The 18,039-nt window shown below is 32.5% G+C and overlaps 1 protein-coding gene across 1 annotated transcript; it reads right to left on the minus strand.

Annotated features, from left to right (window-relative positions):
- Positions 1-74: 74 nt before the first annotated feature.
- On the minus strand, positions 75-1,284 carry LOC146914306 (short-chain dehydrogenase reductase 3b-like). The gene is made up of 2 exons (XM_085717165.1): positions 1,023-1,284; positions 75-863 (listed from the first exon to the last, which is right to left on the minus strand). The coding sequence occupies exons 1-2, from the start codon at positions 1,034-1,036 to the stop codon at positions 89-91; spliced, it is 789 nt and encodes a 262-aa protein (XP_085573291.1). The 5' UTR covers positions 1,037-1,284; the 3' UTR covers positions 75-88.
- Between the last annotated feature and the right edge of the window lie 16,755 nt (positions 1,285-18,039).

The raw sequence follows: 18,039 nt of genomic DNA on the forward strand, positions 1-18,039 counted from the left end.
ATCCAATAACTTTTAATGGTAAGTTCTCTAACATAAGATCCTTATTAAACATCAACACGATATCAAAATCCAAATCCAGTGAAAAAGTTTAAACCATTTGTTTTATATTATGAACCACAGAGAAGCCACCATCAACCACCAAATTATGACCACTGATGTAAACAGCTTCATCAGAAGCAAGAAACAAAGCTGCTTCTGCAATATGCTTAGCCTTCAACACAACACCCTTCAGATTACCCTTAGAACTTACGATCGCTTCCACAACTTCCGGCTCTATTTTGATCGGTGCACACGCGAAAGGTGTTGCAACTCCAAAAGGGGAAACACTATTAACTCTTATTCCATAACAACCAAGTTCACTACATGCTGCTCTTACAAGTCCCAAAAGAGCATGTTTTGATGCAGTATAACCACTAGGACCAGTTCCACCGGTAGAAGCTGCCACGCTTGCGGTGCATATGATCGATCCACGAACATTTTTGGCAACCATAGCACGAGCAGCGTGCTTAATTATAGCAGCTGAACCAACAACATTTATATCTATTGTGTTCTTGAATTCATTTAGATCGAATTCGAGTATGCCCAATGAAGAGCCTAATATTCCGGCATTGCTGAACATGATATCAAGTTGACCATGTTTTTCCAAAGTGAAATTAACAGTTTCTTCAACCTGTTTTTCATCCCTAACGTCGCAATGATGGTATGTCACTTTATTTGAGCCTATTGAAGAAACAACTTGATGACCTAATTCATCTTGAATGTCTACTGCAACAACAAATGCTCCATTTTCGACGAACAACTTCACTGCCTCTTCACCAATTCCACTGGCTGCACCAGTGATGATTGCTATCTTACCCTCTAACCTAAATGTTCAAGAAAGAAAAAAAAAAGTAAAGTCAACTAATCAAAATATATAGAGCTGAAAAGTGCAAATTAGAATGAACAATTTTCAAGAAAAACTAATCTAAAGGGGAAAAAAATATTACACCAAAAAAGATACACACACATATATATAGGGATACCTTTGCTTCATCATCAACGGTGAATGAGATCCCTGTAAATTTGTTTGATGCTAACTAGAAAACTTGTAAATAAAGTTCTTTGTGTAACCTTTATCTTTCAAGGTTGATAATAGAGAGACCTAGAGAGAGGTACATCCTATTTATAGTGTTTTCATGGAAGAAATCAACAAAATAGTTTACTTAGCTAGTTAAATACGTGTTTGAAGATTGGAAGACACATATGTGGTGGCATCAAGTAAAAGGAGGGTGAAATCATCAAACATGTCTAGCAATTTGTTTAACCATGGACTTATACATAACTATAAAGATATTTCTAAAAATAGGAAAGAAATTCCACCACCAACTTAATATTTGATTTGTCAAAAGCATGTGACATCATGAGGAAAAGACCAGATTTCGTTATTTTAATTTAGAGATATGTTGTTTGAACAATTATTTATGAGATAACTAATGGGACAACCAAAGATAAATAAAGAAAAGTAAATATTGATACAAAAACTAAAACAATAGATTATCAACGATATTGTGCTAAAGCGTGCAGATTATCAACGATATTTTGTAGGAATTTACGTGTAAATTACAAATCATATTTTAAATAATTTTTTTATATAAATTAAAATTATAAAATATAAATATTTGTGGCTTTCAAATGTAACAAACTCAACAAATCATATTTATCTTTTTCAATGACACCAACAATATAACATTACTATACAAAAATTTGTTTAAGAGTATAATTGGAATAAAAAAAAGTCAATCCAAAATCCCTCTAAAATCCCATATTCTCTTTACACAATTGTGATAAATATAGTTAATCTTTCTATGTTATTAAAAACTTTATATATATATATATATATATATATATATATATATATATATATAGGTTTTGCTAGAAGACACCTTTTAAATGTGTTTTTAGCAAGCTACACCTCAAGGTGTGATTATCCACTTTTTAGTTATAACTTGCTAAAAGACACCTTCATAAAAGGTGTCTTCTAGCAAAACCATATATATATATATATATATATATATATATATATATATATATATATATATATATATATCTGTGTGTGTGTGTTTGTGTGTCTCTATAGATATATGAGTTTGCTAACTTAGACCAACGAAAAACATGAAGGTCCAAGTTAGCAAATTAAAAGTGCACCTTTTCATTTGGGAAAAATATGCCCTTGTATTAATACGAGTCAAAATAATTAAATAAAATCCTTAACATAAAGGTCCAAGTTAACAAAAAATAGGTCCTTGTATTAATAAGATTCTTGCCAAAGTGCTGGCTAACAGGTTGAGAAATGTGGTTGGTAAAGTTGTTTCCAAAACTCAGTCGGCATTTATTAAGGGTAGGCAAATTTTGGATGGCATATTGATAGCAAATGAGATTGTTGATGATGCTAAAAAGTCTAATAAAGATCTTCTTCTTTTTAAAGTTGATTTTGAGAAGGCATATGACTTGGTGGATTGGGGGTACCTTGATGAAGTGATGTCTAAAATGAATTTCCCGATGTTATGGCGTTCCTGGATTATGAAGTGTGTAACGACAGCATCAGCTTCAGTGTTGGTTAATAGGTGTCCGACATATGAGTTTTGTTTTGAAAGAGGCTTGCGTCAAGGGGATCCTCTCTCCCCTTTCCTGTTTCTGTTGGCATCTGCGTGTCTTAATGTTATGATGAAAGCTATGGTGGCCAATCGTATTTTTACTCTGTATAACATTGGGACGTAGTCTGTTGTGCCTGTTTCTCATCTTCAGTTTGTCGACGATACCTTGTTGGTTGGGGTTAAGAGTTGGCCTAATGTCCGAGGTTTGAAGGCGGTGTTAGTTTTATTTGAATCCATCTCGGGACTGAAAGTCAACTTTAACAAAAGTATGCTTTTTGGTGTTAATGTGAATGATTCTTGGCTTCATGAAGCAGCTTCAGTTATGAGGTGTAAGCATGGGTGCCTTCCGTTTGTTTATCTGGGGCTGCCTATTGGTGGTGACCCGCGGAAGCTTCAGTTTTGGTATCCGTTGGTTGATAGGATCCATAAACGTTTGTCTGGTTGGAAGTGCAAAAATTTGTCTTTGGGTGGTCGGTTGGTTTTGCTCAAGTCCATTCTGTCCTCCATTCCTGTTTATTTCCATTCTTTCTTCAAAGCTCCCTCAGGTATTATTTCTTCCCTTGATTCTATTTTTTCTAATTTTTTTTGGGGGGGTAGTGAGGAGGTGAGGAAAATTTCTTGGATTAAAAGGGATAACATTTGTTTACAAACGGAGAATGGAGGTCTGGGGGTAAAGAGGTTGAAGGAATTTAATATTTCTCTTTTAGGTAAGTGGGTGTGGAGGTTGTTGGAGGAGAGGGAGAGTTTGTGGAATGTTGTTATTCGAGCAAAGTATGGTGAGGATGGGGGTAGAGTTTGTTTTAGGGAGGGAGTAAGGTCGGTTTGGTGGCGAAACCAAAACCAAATCAGGACGGGAGTGGGGCTTGTTGATTCTAGGTGGTTGGTAGATAATATTACTCGGAGGGTGGGTGATGGTAGGGATACTTTGTTTTGGGTGGATCCGTGGCTAGATGATTGTCCTCTAGCAAGATCTTTTGGTCGTCTTTACACTCTTGCGGACAATAAACTAGCTACGGTGTCGGAGATGTTTGAGTTAGGGTGGGGGGTTGGAGGTGAAGCGTGGAAGTGGCGTAGGAGGTTATTTGCGTGGGAGGAGGGGCTGGTTTTGGAGTGTGTGGAGCGGGTGTCTTTTTATATTTTGCAGGTTGGCACTGTCGATAGGTGGGTGTGGAAACTCCATACATCGCAGTGTTACACAGTTCAATCATCATACTCTTTCTTGACGGCGTCTGATGTCAATCTAAATGAAGGTTTTGATACTTTCTTGTGGCTTAAAGCAATTCCTTTGAAGGTGAATCTTTTTGTTTGGCGACTTTTCTTGAACAGACTACCTACCAAGGATAATCTGTATAGGCAAGGTGCAATTGATGCTACACAACTATCATGTGCGGCCCTGTGTGGTGAATTAGAAGACAGAGATCACTTATTCTTTCGGTGTGATGTGTACGGTCGCATTTGGCTATTGGTTTCAAAATGGTTAGGAATTGATTCGGCTTTTAATGGTACCACTTGTACTCACTCTCATCAGTTTTGTGGTCTTGGAGGCTTTTCCAAAAATTCTAGGACAGTGTTTACTATTTTATGGATTTCGGTGATTTTTGTTGTTTGGAAAGACCGTAATAATAGGATTTTCCAGAACAAGACAAGGTGAAACTCCAAAAGTTTTGGTGGCTGAAATCGTACTATGCCCTGTTCGATTTTGACTATTCCTATTGGAGGCTAAACCCTTTTTGTTGTCTATAGCATTATTGTAATTTTTATTCTGTTTTTGGCTGGTTCTGGCTTAACATTGATGTAATTTTATTCAACAGTTTCTTGTAAGCACACCTTGTGCTTGAGGAGCTGTCTGTTTCTTTAATAAAGTTTTGCTTAGCTACTTCAAAAAACAAAAAAGAGTCAAAATAATTAAATAAGTACTTAACATGAAGGTCCAAGTTAAAAAAAAAAAAAAAACAGGTCCTTGTATTAATACGAGTCAAAATATCAATATATGTATAAATTACATTATAAGATAAATCTCCGTATTAACATGAGTAAAAATATAAACACGTGTAAATCTCCCTATACAAACCAAAGATCTTCTGTTTTAAGAAAAAAAACGATGATCTGAACATACAAATTTCCAACATTATTTCATTAACAATTCTAATTAATTTTAATAGTATATAATTAAAAGGTTCCATTATAGTTAAAAAAAATAGTGCAACACCTTGCCAAAGAAGTAATTACATAAACCCTTTATTATTATTAATAAAAAAATAGTACAACACCTTGCCAAAGAAGTAATTACATGTTCCCTTTATTTTTATTAATCACAAAAAAAAAAAAAAAGTGCAACGGCTTGCCAAAGAAGTAACTCCATATTTTTATCTTGTTATTAGTATTTAAAATCTTTTTGCTATTCCCCCTCAAAAAAAATAATAAACTTTTTTTTTGAAGGAATAAATAATAAACTTTGTTACTATCAAAAGAAATAAAAAATAAAATAAAAAACATACAAGTTAATTGGGCTTTTCTTCCAAAAAAAAAAGTAAATTGGGCTTCAAGAACCAACCCACACTTTTTAGAATTTTACTCTTCTTCCTTTGTTTTTGCTCATTGCCACCCCAAACTTCCAAAAATAATCTCAGCATGAGTTAACTCATAACTCACGTTTGGTATCCAGTGTGAATTATCCTGTGCTGGTACCGACGTGAGTTAACTACTGTTACCTTATTATATAGAAGAGGCAGCATCTCATTTCTTCCATTTTACAAAACTCAATCTCTAAAACTCTCTAGTGAGGCAAGATCATGTCATAGATTCCACAACGGTCAAACGATATCGACCCTCCATTTTGGTTGCCTCATTGGTTCTTACACGATATAATGATAGCTCCACCCTCACTAATTCTTATACCAAAATTTCTCTTTAGTTGTCAAAGAATTTTCCTCTCTTCTCTCTCTTTCATAGGCCCAATCCAAAACAACTCAAATCCAACGTTGGGGACACTTACTCGCGACACACCCCCTCCTTGTTAGGGAGGCGCTCATAGCACTACATGAGACCAGTTCAAATGAATGGTAATGTCTCTTAAACGTTCCTGCAAATCTCTCTCGGCAGTTACAATTCCCACGAATCTGTAACCGCCGAACCCCACGCGTGACTTACAACGGCACCTGCACCTCCACACTATATAAAGGGGACTCCTAGCAGTGCCCAATGTTAGATTCTCTCTGCTCTCCTAACCCCTCTTTTAAATTGAATACTGACTTAAGTGTCGGTGTATCTACTGGTACACACCTCCTCAACGTTCCAGTCTGGACAACTACTCACAACCACCCATTCGACAGTCACCTTCTGGCCATGTACGATCATGTATATATAGTGGATAAATAGGGATTTGGTTGTCAAGCCTTCGCCTAGAAAGTTTTCCCTCAAGGGATAGCGGTGAACATCTGGGTGGTCCTGTAGCATTAGATCAGGACTGGACAACCATCATTTCTTGGTTCGAACCATAATCTAGTGGTATTTAGAGTGTGTCCATCACATGACGTCGTTTTCTTTTGGATCTCAGGTCAGACCCAAGCCCAACCGGGTTGGACCTTGGACTAGTCCAAAACAAAAGAAAAAAAATAACATAACAATTAATTACTACTCCCTCCGTCCCGGAATATCAGACCTATTTACTAAAAAAAGTGTCCCAAAATAATTGAGTCATTTCAATTTTCAATACAACTTTCATCATTCCCAATACAATATAACTCTAATTAATACTACTCCTTCCGGTCACTATTATAAATAAAATTTGACTTTTTATATACATTGAATAATTAATGTATGTAGTCTTTATTATAGACTTGATACATTAATTATTCAATGTATCTAAAAAGTGAAATTTTGCTTATAATAGTGACCGGAGGGAGTACTTTCATCATTTCCAATTCAATATATTCCACTTTCCCCTTTATTTATACATTTTTCTTAATCTATGTGAAAAACAAAACTGGCTCAAATATTCCGGGATGGAGGGAGTAACATTTATCATTAAAAAAACTATCAACTCGATGATAAAAGTTTGATTGTATAACCTCAACTAACGACGTTCACTTCTACTCATTATGTTGTTAAGATTGTCATAAGGGCACTTATAGGTTAGTGGGTGGAACATAACCTATAGTTTACATGCGCTTACACAAAAGTAAATATACATATCAAATGATTTATAGAAAAAGTAGGTTTAAATGACATTGGTCTCTGCATTTTTATCATATTTTGGCATTAGTGTTATGTATTTTTTTTTTGTCATTGGTCCCTGCACTTTGTAAACATTTTACAATTGATCCTTCTGTTAAGTTCAAAAAAATCTAATGGTGTGCCACGTTGACCAATTATTACATGCCATGTGGCACACTAAAAGTCAAAATTTTTCGAATTAAAATATTCCAACGTTTTGGTATTGGTCCCTAAAACCTTTTTTAAAATAAAAAAATCTTTCAATGATATTATTATGTTTTATTGTTATTTTGTTTATTATTTTTATTGAGAATAATTATAAATAAAATCAAATCAAATTATTTTTAAAGAACGATTAAGTTTTAATCGTATCGCTACGTCTTCTTTCTCTTTCTTAAAAAAAAAACGTCTCTAACATTCACCATTATGAATTCTTCAATAATGATGAATCACTAGTAACCGTATAAAACAAAATACAAATTTCTCACCATGATAGATTCTTCAATCATCATTTTTACAAATTGCAAGGACCAATATCAAACAAAAAATGTAGAGAGACTAATGTCAACATATGGTGAAAGTACATGAAGCAATGATATATTTAAGCTGAAAAAGTATTATAACTTTATAAGTTATTAATAACCTAACATTTATAACACTATTTTTTTAGGGTTAATTAAGTAAATGATCAATTAATATTTAGAATTTTGTTTTTAGCCCTTACAAAATAAAATAACATTTTTCAGTCGCTGTGAAATTTTATAGGTTTTACAGGGACTAAAAATACTGATAGAAAATTTTACAAGTACTAGAACGTGTGATTTTATTTTGGAAGGATTAAAAGTGAAATTTTGAATATTTATAGGGACCATTTACTTAATAATGAGTTTTTTTTTTTGTTACACAACAGTATTCTTTTTAAAAGTGCTAAATTCATTTATTTGAAAAAAGGATATAAAGTTATTAAAACGTTATCTGGTTAAGATCCAAACAACTTTTCTCTCCAGATCCACTATATGAATCATTTTTATGAATGTTCACATGTTCAACACACAGATATTGTAGAAACCCATATCAAATATCTTGCATTTTTCCTCCGACATCAGGGACTGTCCACTAGGATCTTCCAAAGGACCATACCAAATATTTGTTAAAGCTGCCAGAATTAAACTTTTGAAACATGTTTTGAAATAGTTGCATGGAGCATTTCCACTACTTTGAGAAGCACGAGGAAATTGAGATGATAAATCCTGACAATGTAAGATAAAAGAAAAAACGAAGGGTTATATATTTAACATACCTTTGGTATTTGTCTCTCTAGTTTGTCCTTTTAACCAAAGGATGGGCTTTACTACTCATTGATGTACATCAATAACGATGTACATCAATGAATTTGTATCTAAAGTGATATAAAGTCGATCAGATTACTCTTATGGAAAAGATATTTCATTAGTGCTATATCAATTCAAACGTATAAGTACAACTTGGTTGATTTATTGAGAGGATATAAATTTAAGCTCTAAGTGTGTTCTCAACTTTTTCTAGGTATTTCATTTTGTTTGAAAAGAAACATTTTGCTTTTTTTACTCTCTTTCATTTTCTTCCTTCCATTGATGTTCATGAGAACCATCTCATGATAACTAAAATGATTGAATATTCAATGAAAAGACTTAATCATTATGCTCATTTTAGGTCTCCAGAATGGGATCGTCAACTTCTTCCATTTAAAGGAACTTCCTCCTATACTTAAAGAAATTAAAGTCGATTGAGAGTTGGTCCATGCTAAAGTTCGACATATAAATGTTGGAAACGATAATTAAATACATGTTGTATTGTACGATAACACACACACACACACACACACAGATATATATATATATAGATAGAGAGAGAGAGAGAGAGAGAGAGAGAGAGAGAGAGAGAGAGAGAGAGAGAGAGAGAGAGAGAGAGAGAGAGAGAGATTTTGTATGCACGCACGCGCGCAACTAGTTAATGATAACTCGTATGGTTTAATCATGCCTTTTCCAGAAGAATGAAATGAACCAAGGATACTAAGTCACCAAAGACGCTAAAAAATAGAGGATGTATTGTGGTGAGTTAGACCATCAGATTATACATTAGGGTTGGTTATGATTCTCTAGACTAGACAAAATTATCATATTTATTACAAGGAGAGTCTCCATGCACGTTTTACATTCGACATATTGATCATGTTGATGTGGTTGACTAGTCTTCATCTATAGGATGTAGATATCAAGTGAACATGCACAAGATGATATGGTCTAATGTGCATTTGATGGAACTAACTCTTGCGCTGAAGGGGAGGCTTCCGAGTGGAGGTTTCATTCCAGCAGCACAAATGCTTTTCATCCAGAGGCGTGATTTAGCTTAAATGTATATAAAACATGTTGGAACATTAAACACCAATTAATTATACTTTGATCTAATGTTGTGTGAATTGAAAAAATAGAGTGTGGGGGTGCCACATAAAATAGAACACACACATTAGTAGTGTTTAAATTGCAATATTTAATTTTAAATACTTGATAATGATAAAAATAATAGTAATTATTATTTTTATTGGTGAATATCACTTCTCATAAATTTAGCTTATGATGGTTGTGATAAGAATAAGAATAAGAATTCAACTGAATTTCCTATCTTTCGTTCATTCATATCCAATGAATTTGTTTCCTCTACTTTTGTGAATTTGTTTCTTTTGATCATATCCACAAAGTGTTGTTGAACTTATTAATGGATAAGTTCCCTTTTGATCTTATCCATTAGAGTAACTGTTGCCGCAATTTTTGCTAAAACAATTACAAAATTTCAATTAGAGAACTCCACTCAGTTCAAAAATTATACCAAAGAGTTTTTATTGAGTTGTCGAGAATCTTTCTCTCTTCTCCCTCCAGCTTGTGTTGACAAGCTATTCTTCTACTCATCTCCTATTTCTGTCCCTTCGAAAATAAGAGTGTTCTTAAGACCTTAGTCCCTATTCCGTATAATGTCCCTTCGGAATTAAGAAAGGTCTTAAAAACATAGTACCTCTGATAATGTATGTTCCTTCGGAATAAAGAGTACTTTAAGATAATAGTCCCTTTTTCGGAACAATAACATCCCTTCAGAATTAAGAATGATCTTAACAGTATATAAATACATAGTGCAATATTAATATTTTGGAGAAATTAAAGTTAGAATGGTAGTAACACCATATTTGAGTGGTCTTAGCACCATAACAGAGTGGTAACAATACCATATTAAAGTGGTTTCAGTATTAAAGAGTGATCTTAGTACCATATTTGAGGGTGCAAATCTCGAACGGTTTTCTACAGTGTAGTTGTTAACCGCACAGTTGTAGCTGAACTTGTTTTATCCTAGAGGCGGCGTGGTTGATAGTTTGTCTTGCATAATTTTGGCCATTGCCACGAAATGTCTTAAAGGGAGCGACCTGGTCGTGACTCAACCTAGTAACAACTTCGGTAGATATTCATTTTAAAATTTGGAAATTCAAATACAACAGTTTAGAAATTCAAAAACAACAAAACGTCTAAGTCATAACTTCTATACTAGAGGCTTCAATACCAGCGCCATCTCTTGGACTTCACGAGCATACACTCTATTCCAAATTATGTCATGCTTGGTTTGTCTTGAACCAATATTGCAGTACAGGAACTTTGGTCTTCACTTCATCTTTGAGCCAGATGAACTTGCTCCATCAGAGGATCATTTGTATGACTCCGATTCTTTGGAATTTGTTGCTCATTGTTGCCATTCCTTTGGTCAAAAGCATGCACCAGGAGCACATATGCCAACTTGAATCTTATCGTGTATACGCTTCCATAACTTCCAAACGCGCTTAGTGGTAGAGCTACGTTTGGGTAGAGGTGTTGCCATTGCCCACTCCACAAAAAAAAAAAAAAATTATAGGAAAAATTACTAAAGTATCTCTGATTTTTAAAAAAAATTACATTATAGTTCACCCTCTTCTCCTTCTTAATATGTGTTAAATCAACCAAATATAATCTGATAGACACTTAATTTAGGGGAAACAACTATAAATAGTGAAACGTTTGGAAATGACTTACTTATTACTATATTCTTGTTGAATTCTACCAAGACTTCTTCTATATTATTCTTGATTGGCATGACAATTTATAAATGATATAATGACAATTTATTTTGAAAGGAAAATTAGTACAAATATCAGATATTCAAACAACTTTTCATTTTCCCTAAAGAAAAACAATTTTTCATTTGAATCTTTCTATAAAAAAACTTTGTTAAAACAATTATAGCAAAAAAAATTGGTACACTATAAAAATCTTTTAAATAAACTATAAAAAAACATTCCTTAAAATGATTTTTTTTAAAACAATATTTTTATAACCAGCCCGAGAATTGTTTTTTGACTCCGCCAGTGACAGACAGTCAATCAAAATTTATTTGACTCGGCCTGTACATTTAAACAAACAAATAGTAGAAAAATTATTCTCATCAAAATACCAATATAAAAGAAATTGTTCTTGAAACCAATTTTGTTCATAGAGATCATGTAATTCAATTTGTTATAAACATGATTTATAGAAAGGGAAATGCTAATGAGCAGTCGTAGAGTAAGAAAGGAAAAAAAAAAAGTTAAGGTGACCACCAAAATAAACTATAATATATTCACAAAATTTATGTTTTAACAAACATTGAGCACAAAATTGACACCAAAAAGTTTAAATTACATACTTTAAAAATTCAAAATAATTATATATGTATTTTGAGTAACTCCCAAAATGTGATAGTTATTCATACTGAAATAAAGAAAATGGTGGACCACAGGGTAATATTATTTAAAAGTCAAAGATATTTTAGTAATTTTTTTATTAAAAAGTTTAATTTTTTTGGTGGAGTGGGTCGTGACCCACCTGACCCCTAATTTGATTCTGCCACTACTAATGAGTGTACTGGGAGCACTCTTTAAAAGTTTAGAATAGTAAGATTTTATGAAAATGTGTGTATTTGATTTTTGAAAATTAAAATATTGAATTTTTTACATAAATGCATTAAAATAACTTTTTTATTTTAAATTCTTAAAGAGTGTTCTAAAGTTTTTTTTTTGAAGGAAATGTTCTAGAGTTAGTATCCTCTCCGTTTAGTATTCTTTCCATTTCTTCTATTTGGATAAATAAAGACACAAAAAATTGAAAAATATATAAAAATAATTAATGATGGTAAAACTCAATTAGTGATAGAACCCATTATCTATTTTTTATTTCTATCTATCTCTAAATAGCATATTCCGTTTATTCGTTAGCGAGCCCATACAAGCAGTCAAAACTTAATGATACAAACAGCATTCTCCAATTTGTAAATTAAGCATGTGTTATTACTGTTATTAATGCCATACTGTTAACCAATGGGGTTCCAAAGAGCTACCACTACATTCTAACATGAGCTCAATATGATGACCACACTAGTTCCTACACGATTAGCAGTGGTTAGAACCGACGCAAAAGGTTACAATGTTTTGTCTATTGCAAACTTTGTTGCCAGCCTCTCCATCAAAACCACCGCAGGATTGGTTTTGCCGCAGTTTGACAACTGTCGGAGTGTCCATTATAACCGTCGCAATTTCATGTTTTTGTTTTTGTAGTTGAAAAACAATTACTCTTTCCGTCATTAAATGATGTTTTAGATTGTGTGTGATTCTTAAGAAAAATTGTGTGTGATTCTCAAGAAAATTATTTGTTGAATTGATATATAAATGATAAAATTTGTATATAAGCTTAGTATAAATGATATAATAACTTTTTAAATAATTTGTCGGAGTAAGTTTTTACGAAAATCTGTGTATTTAATGTATCGGAAATTTAATTATTAAGCTCTTTTAATTAATAGTTTTTTAATTGAAAATCCTTAAAGAGTGCCCTTAGGGCACTCGTTAGCAAAACCATTTCCTAAATTACTCATTATTCATTGCAATTAATATAATTGTTTAATGGTAAATAAATAATAAATGTTGCATATGTATTTTAATTGTGAAAAATATTGAGACAAAGAAAAATCTAAACGTGACACCTAGCAAAGGAAGTACAAATTAGTATTTACATAAATCATATCAAAGTAATTAAATTAATATTATATGCGAAAAAACGTTTTAAAACCATTTGTAAAAAAAGTTTTAAAATCAATTTTTTTTTTTTCAATTTTAAAATTGATTCCAGTCTTATATTTTGACTTTTATATGGTATTCATGATCTTATTATATTTTCATTTTATATAAAATTAACATAGAAGGTGCTAATTCATTGGTTAAATTTTAGTCATGTAACCTTAAAATAGTGAGTTCAAATCTAGTAAGTTGTAAAGTGACAATTTAATTAATAAAAACATATCTATCTAAAAGTAGTCCTTCACATATCTAAAATCCTTATAAAAACATATCTATCTAAAAGTAGTCCTTCACATATCTAAAATCTATTTAAGTATAGTATGACCAAGAGTTATTCTACTAATAAATTTAATTTAATTTTTTTCTAAATGATTCATCTTTTGACGAAATACGTAAATCATTTGAATTCAGTCATTTGATCCTCACTTCTCTCTTTTAATTTTTAGCATCCATTCATCATGATAAATCAAAAGACTTTGATGTATCAATGATGAATTTTTTTAATGAACTAAAAGAAATTAATATTATATTAAAGCAACAAATAGTTCATCAAGTAGAAGATGTGCTGGAGGACACTCAAAAGTGAGTATTACACAACTGTTAGGCTACAACTAGCTGGATAAAAACCATAAAAAACAATTACACAATAGTTTGTAGACAACATAAAGGATTCAACCTCCAAAAGAGGTAATCAAAATCGAACAAAATGTAATACGATTTCAACCACCAATACGTTTGGAGTTTAACCTTTTCTGTAAACGCTTCAAGTTGTATCAATGATAGATATTCATTCATGGAGAGTCGCAGCTAACAATATATGCTATGTTTTTAATTTACCAAATACTCAATAACGAGGATAAGCTCAACTCATAAAACACAACTAAGGTCATTGATTCCATAGTGACTATTGTGCTCTAGCCTTACGTATAAAGACATTTCACGAATAGCATGAATAGGAGAACCTATTCGAAAATGCGATAGAATGATCAATGGACATTATCCAAACAATTATTATAGAGAACACATGTTTAAAATGTGATAGAATCAATGTACATTGACGTGTCCAGACATTTGGGGGCAATATTATACTCCCTCCGTCCTAAAATGTAAGTAAAAATAAGTCAACATAAGTTGATGAATTTGATACAAATTTTAAACCAATTACATTAATTTTTGTTGACCAATTTTTGCTTACATTTTGGGACAGAGAAATTATGCTATAATATGTTTGTATAAAAAAATATATATCAGTGTATTTGTGATTAAATAATTTCATAGTTATTGCTAAACAAAAAATTAGAAATTGTGCAAAAATTATACTTATTTATAAATTAACGATACAACATTGTATAGATTAAATTTCTCGGCGTGAATCAATATTTTATTTATTTATTTTTTTGTCGAATAATATAGTGGCTGAGCTCACACATTTTAAATGTAAAGAAGTATGAAGTCCAGAGTTCGAACGCCGACTCATTCATAATATTTTTCTTGTAACTACCAATTGAGATGAACTCGAGCTCACACACTTTATTGTTGTATAATTTTTTATTTATTTTCACCACTAACAAATATAGTTTTTTTCTCTATGTATGTAATCAAATAATCATTTAACAATCCATCTTTCATATTGTTGTGTCTTTAATTATTCACAAATAACAAATAAGAGTCGTTTATGTTTTTGTGGGGGTGTTACTTATTTTTTAGTGGAAACAAAAATAAAACTACTGATAAAAAACCTCGAACAAAACAAATTAGTAGTGGGGGCAGCTGCCTCCAACGAGCAGAAGGTAGATCCGCACCTACACACAAAAATAAAAGAAAAATAAAAAACCATTTAGAGCACAGATGGCAACAACTTGTGGGATAGTCTTTTTCCTAAAACAGAGGTTTGGCAATGCATATAAGGAAAATTGATGTGTATGTTTATGGAAACTTAATAGCCAAGACCATAACTTATCATAATATGAGCACATGAAAAATAGTTCCACTTTGCCCGACAACCCCTTTTCCTGTACAAACTCCCTTCAGTAGGGGCATTATCTTAAGAGTGCTAAGGCTTGGTGTTGGAGGTAGACCCAGCAATAGTTTTGGATTTTTTTACCAACGTGGTATACATTTACAAATTAATTATGCTAAAGAGTTACATTGCAAAGTGATATGATCTGAACAAATATTTGTAGATTTGTATAAGCCTAACTTTTTCTTTTATTAAACCTTAATCCATGTGTATTATGGATTCTAGTGACATTGGTAAGTCAGCTGATTACTGTCAACAAGGAGGATATGAGATAGCCCTATTTGATGTTGCATCATTCACCTTATAGGATATTTCCTTTGTACATAGTAGTGTCTTTGGGTTTTTTTTTATGTAATTTTCTGCATTACAAGGTTACAAAAAAATATTGAAATGAATAAAATAATATAAAATAATACTTCATTTATGTTTATATATTATCAATGTGCAGTGGCGGAGCCAGGATTTTTCTAGAGCCTGGGCAAAATCCTAGTATTACCTCACCTGGGAACCTAAATCCTTGGCAAAATCTGCAGGAAATGTGTTTCCATAGGAAAAGCTCAGGAAAATCTGCAGGAATTAGCCCAAAAATCCGCAGGAAAAGCTCAAAGTTGTAGTAATCTCAGGAAAATCTGCAGGAATTAGCCCAAAAATCCGCAAGAAAAGCTCAAAGTTGTAGTAATGGCTGGGCTGGCTACAAAGGAAAGTTGGAGCTGAGCCTGGGCACTAGCCCAGCCTAGCTGGGGGGTGGCTCCGCCCCTGTCAATGTGGTTGTGCTGACTCCTGGTTTAGGTTTTCCTTTTTATAGAATTGGTCAACTAATGGATTCTAACATTAGGGTGTCGATGTCTGGTATCAGACTTAGATAATTTACTGATATATTGGCTTACCACGGTGACGATGTCAAGAATTCATACATAAATATTGACCCAATTATAGATGACTACATCAAGGTGTCAATTTTATGCTTCAGACTTAATAATTTTAGGTTACTTCACCTACAAGGAAAAGCAAACAACTGATTTTTCCCCTCCTTTGAAGAAATATTGATTCGCTAAGCAAGCCTTATGCACTTAGCGAATATGCAACTTCATAAACTAAATAAAAGTGTAAGTCAATTGTAAACTCTTTGATGTTATAGTCATGCGACACATGGGTAACTAAACTATCTCGCGTGTTATGATTAGACGTAAAATAGCTAGGAATCTATGTAATAGTATTAGTCTCAACGGTTGTATATGATTTATGTTCTCAATATAATTTTAGTCTAAATCTTTTCTTAATGCTTTGTCGTCGATGTAGTGTGTCACAATTGATCTTTTTATTTAGTCAGCCCCTAGTAAGGCTGGCTATCTAAGGGACATGGTTTATATTCATGTATAACTTTTTTAATATATGCCATAGAAACAATCGGCTATTTTTCCACCGACCATCGGAATTCAGTTGTTTCTATGTTATTTCGCTTCATTAACCCTAGTTTTGAGACGTGTGTTGTGGTAAGGGTGGAGTTATATCTGAGGAATAAAAATTATACAATCGATTAAGAGGAACCATATGAGGAATAACTATTAAAATTCAATCCCAGCACAACTCTATCTATATTTAGTCAGTTTACTTTGATTAAAACCATCAAAACATTTTATAATAACTTTGTTCAAAAAATATGTTGAAATAAACTCAAGTTAACTAAGTGCGGTCTCTATGGATAGGATATTTTATTTGAAGAAACCTCGATAAGCAAGCCTTATGTGCTTAGTGAATATGAAACTTCTAAACTCGATAAATAAAAGTGCAAGTCATCATAAGGATAAAGTACATTTGACAAGTGCACCAAACTGTTTTCAAGTAATAACATAGTAAGTAAATCGTCTCCATCAGAATTGTCATTTCAACTAGGCAACTAGGTAAACTTATTAAAACAGTAAATAAAAAGCAATGAAAATGGGGGGAGTTTGCAAGTTTGATTTGTTTGTGCAAATCAGTTGAATTTATTTCTGATAAGTAAACGATTGATTACAGATATTAGTGGTGATAAGGATTCTTCAAATCCCCTATATATCTTTGTTGGATTCATTCAAACAATTATCAGTTATGAGATAAAGTTTCTACATAAGTGTCTATTTCAGTGGGATCTAACATCCCTCCAGATGTCAAATTTCCCCTATGTTATACCCTAATTTTGGAACTAAAAATACTAGCTCAATTCTTCTTTTCTTGCATTTTAAGTCATTTGAATATGTCTCTGATCAATTGCATCTTCCTCTGCATCTTATTTCAATATTATTTGCAAAATTCATGGGAAAAGGGCATTTTAGTCATTTCCTACGTTAAAATTTCTTTCAATCTTTGAAAAATTGTTTGAGTCTATTCAATTGGTTTGAATAAGTCCTTGCTTCAATTTCATGTCAAAATCCATTTCAAAAATTGCATTTGGAGTCATTTTGAGTCAGTTTAGCCCCTAGGGGCATTTTAGTCTTTTCATGTGTTAAAACTCTGTCTAATTTCTAAAAATTGTCTCTGAGTCTTTTAATTTTGCTTGTATAAGCTCTTGCTTTAATTTCCTGTTAAAAATCCATTTTAAAATTGCATCTGAGTCATTTTTAGTCGTTTTAGTCCCCAGGGGTATTTTGGTCATTTCACAGGAAATTTCGGCAGAGAGAGGTTGCTTTAAAGTACCTCATTTAAGTAATTGGTTCGTTTTAGTCCGTTTTGTCATTTTTAATCGTTTCACTTTACGTTATTTTCAAAATTACGTTTTTTACCAATTTTATTTTAATTACATTTTAGTCCTTTTTGTCATTTTGCATTTTTAGTCCTCTTATTTCAGTTAATTGCAGATTGGTCCAAAGTTTGTTACAAGTTCAGTGCCACATGTCATTATCTTACTGGTCCAGGTCCATACATGTCACCTATAAAGGCCAGTCATCAGTCAAAGTCAAGGATCACTAATCATTCTTTGCCAACTCATCAGAAACAAATTCCCCTTTTTCTCTCTCTCTCTCTATTTTTCG

The sequence above is a fragment of the Medicago sativa genome, chromosome 6 (assembly GCF_051527215.1).
Source record: "Medicago sativa cultivar Bolivia chromosome 6, Bolivia_mono, whole genome shotgun sequence".
In the NCBI taxonomy this organism is placed as follows: Eukaryota; Viridiplantae; Streptophyta; class Magnoliopsida; order Fabales; family Fabaceae; genus Medicago; species Medicago sativa.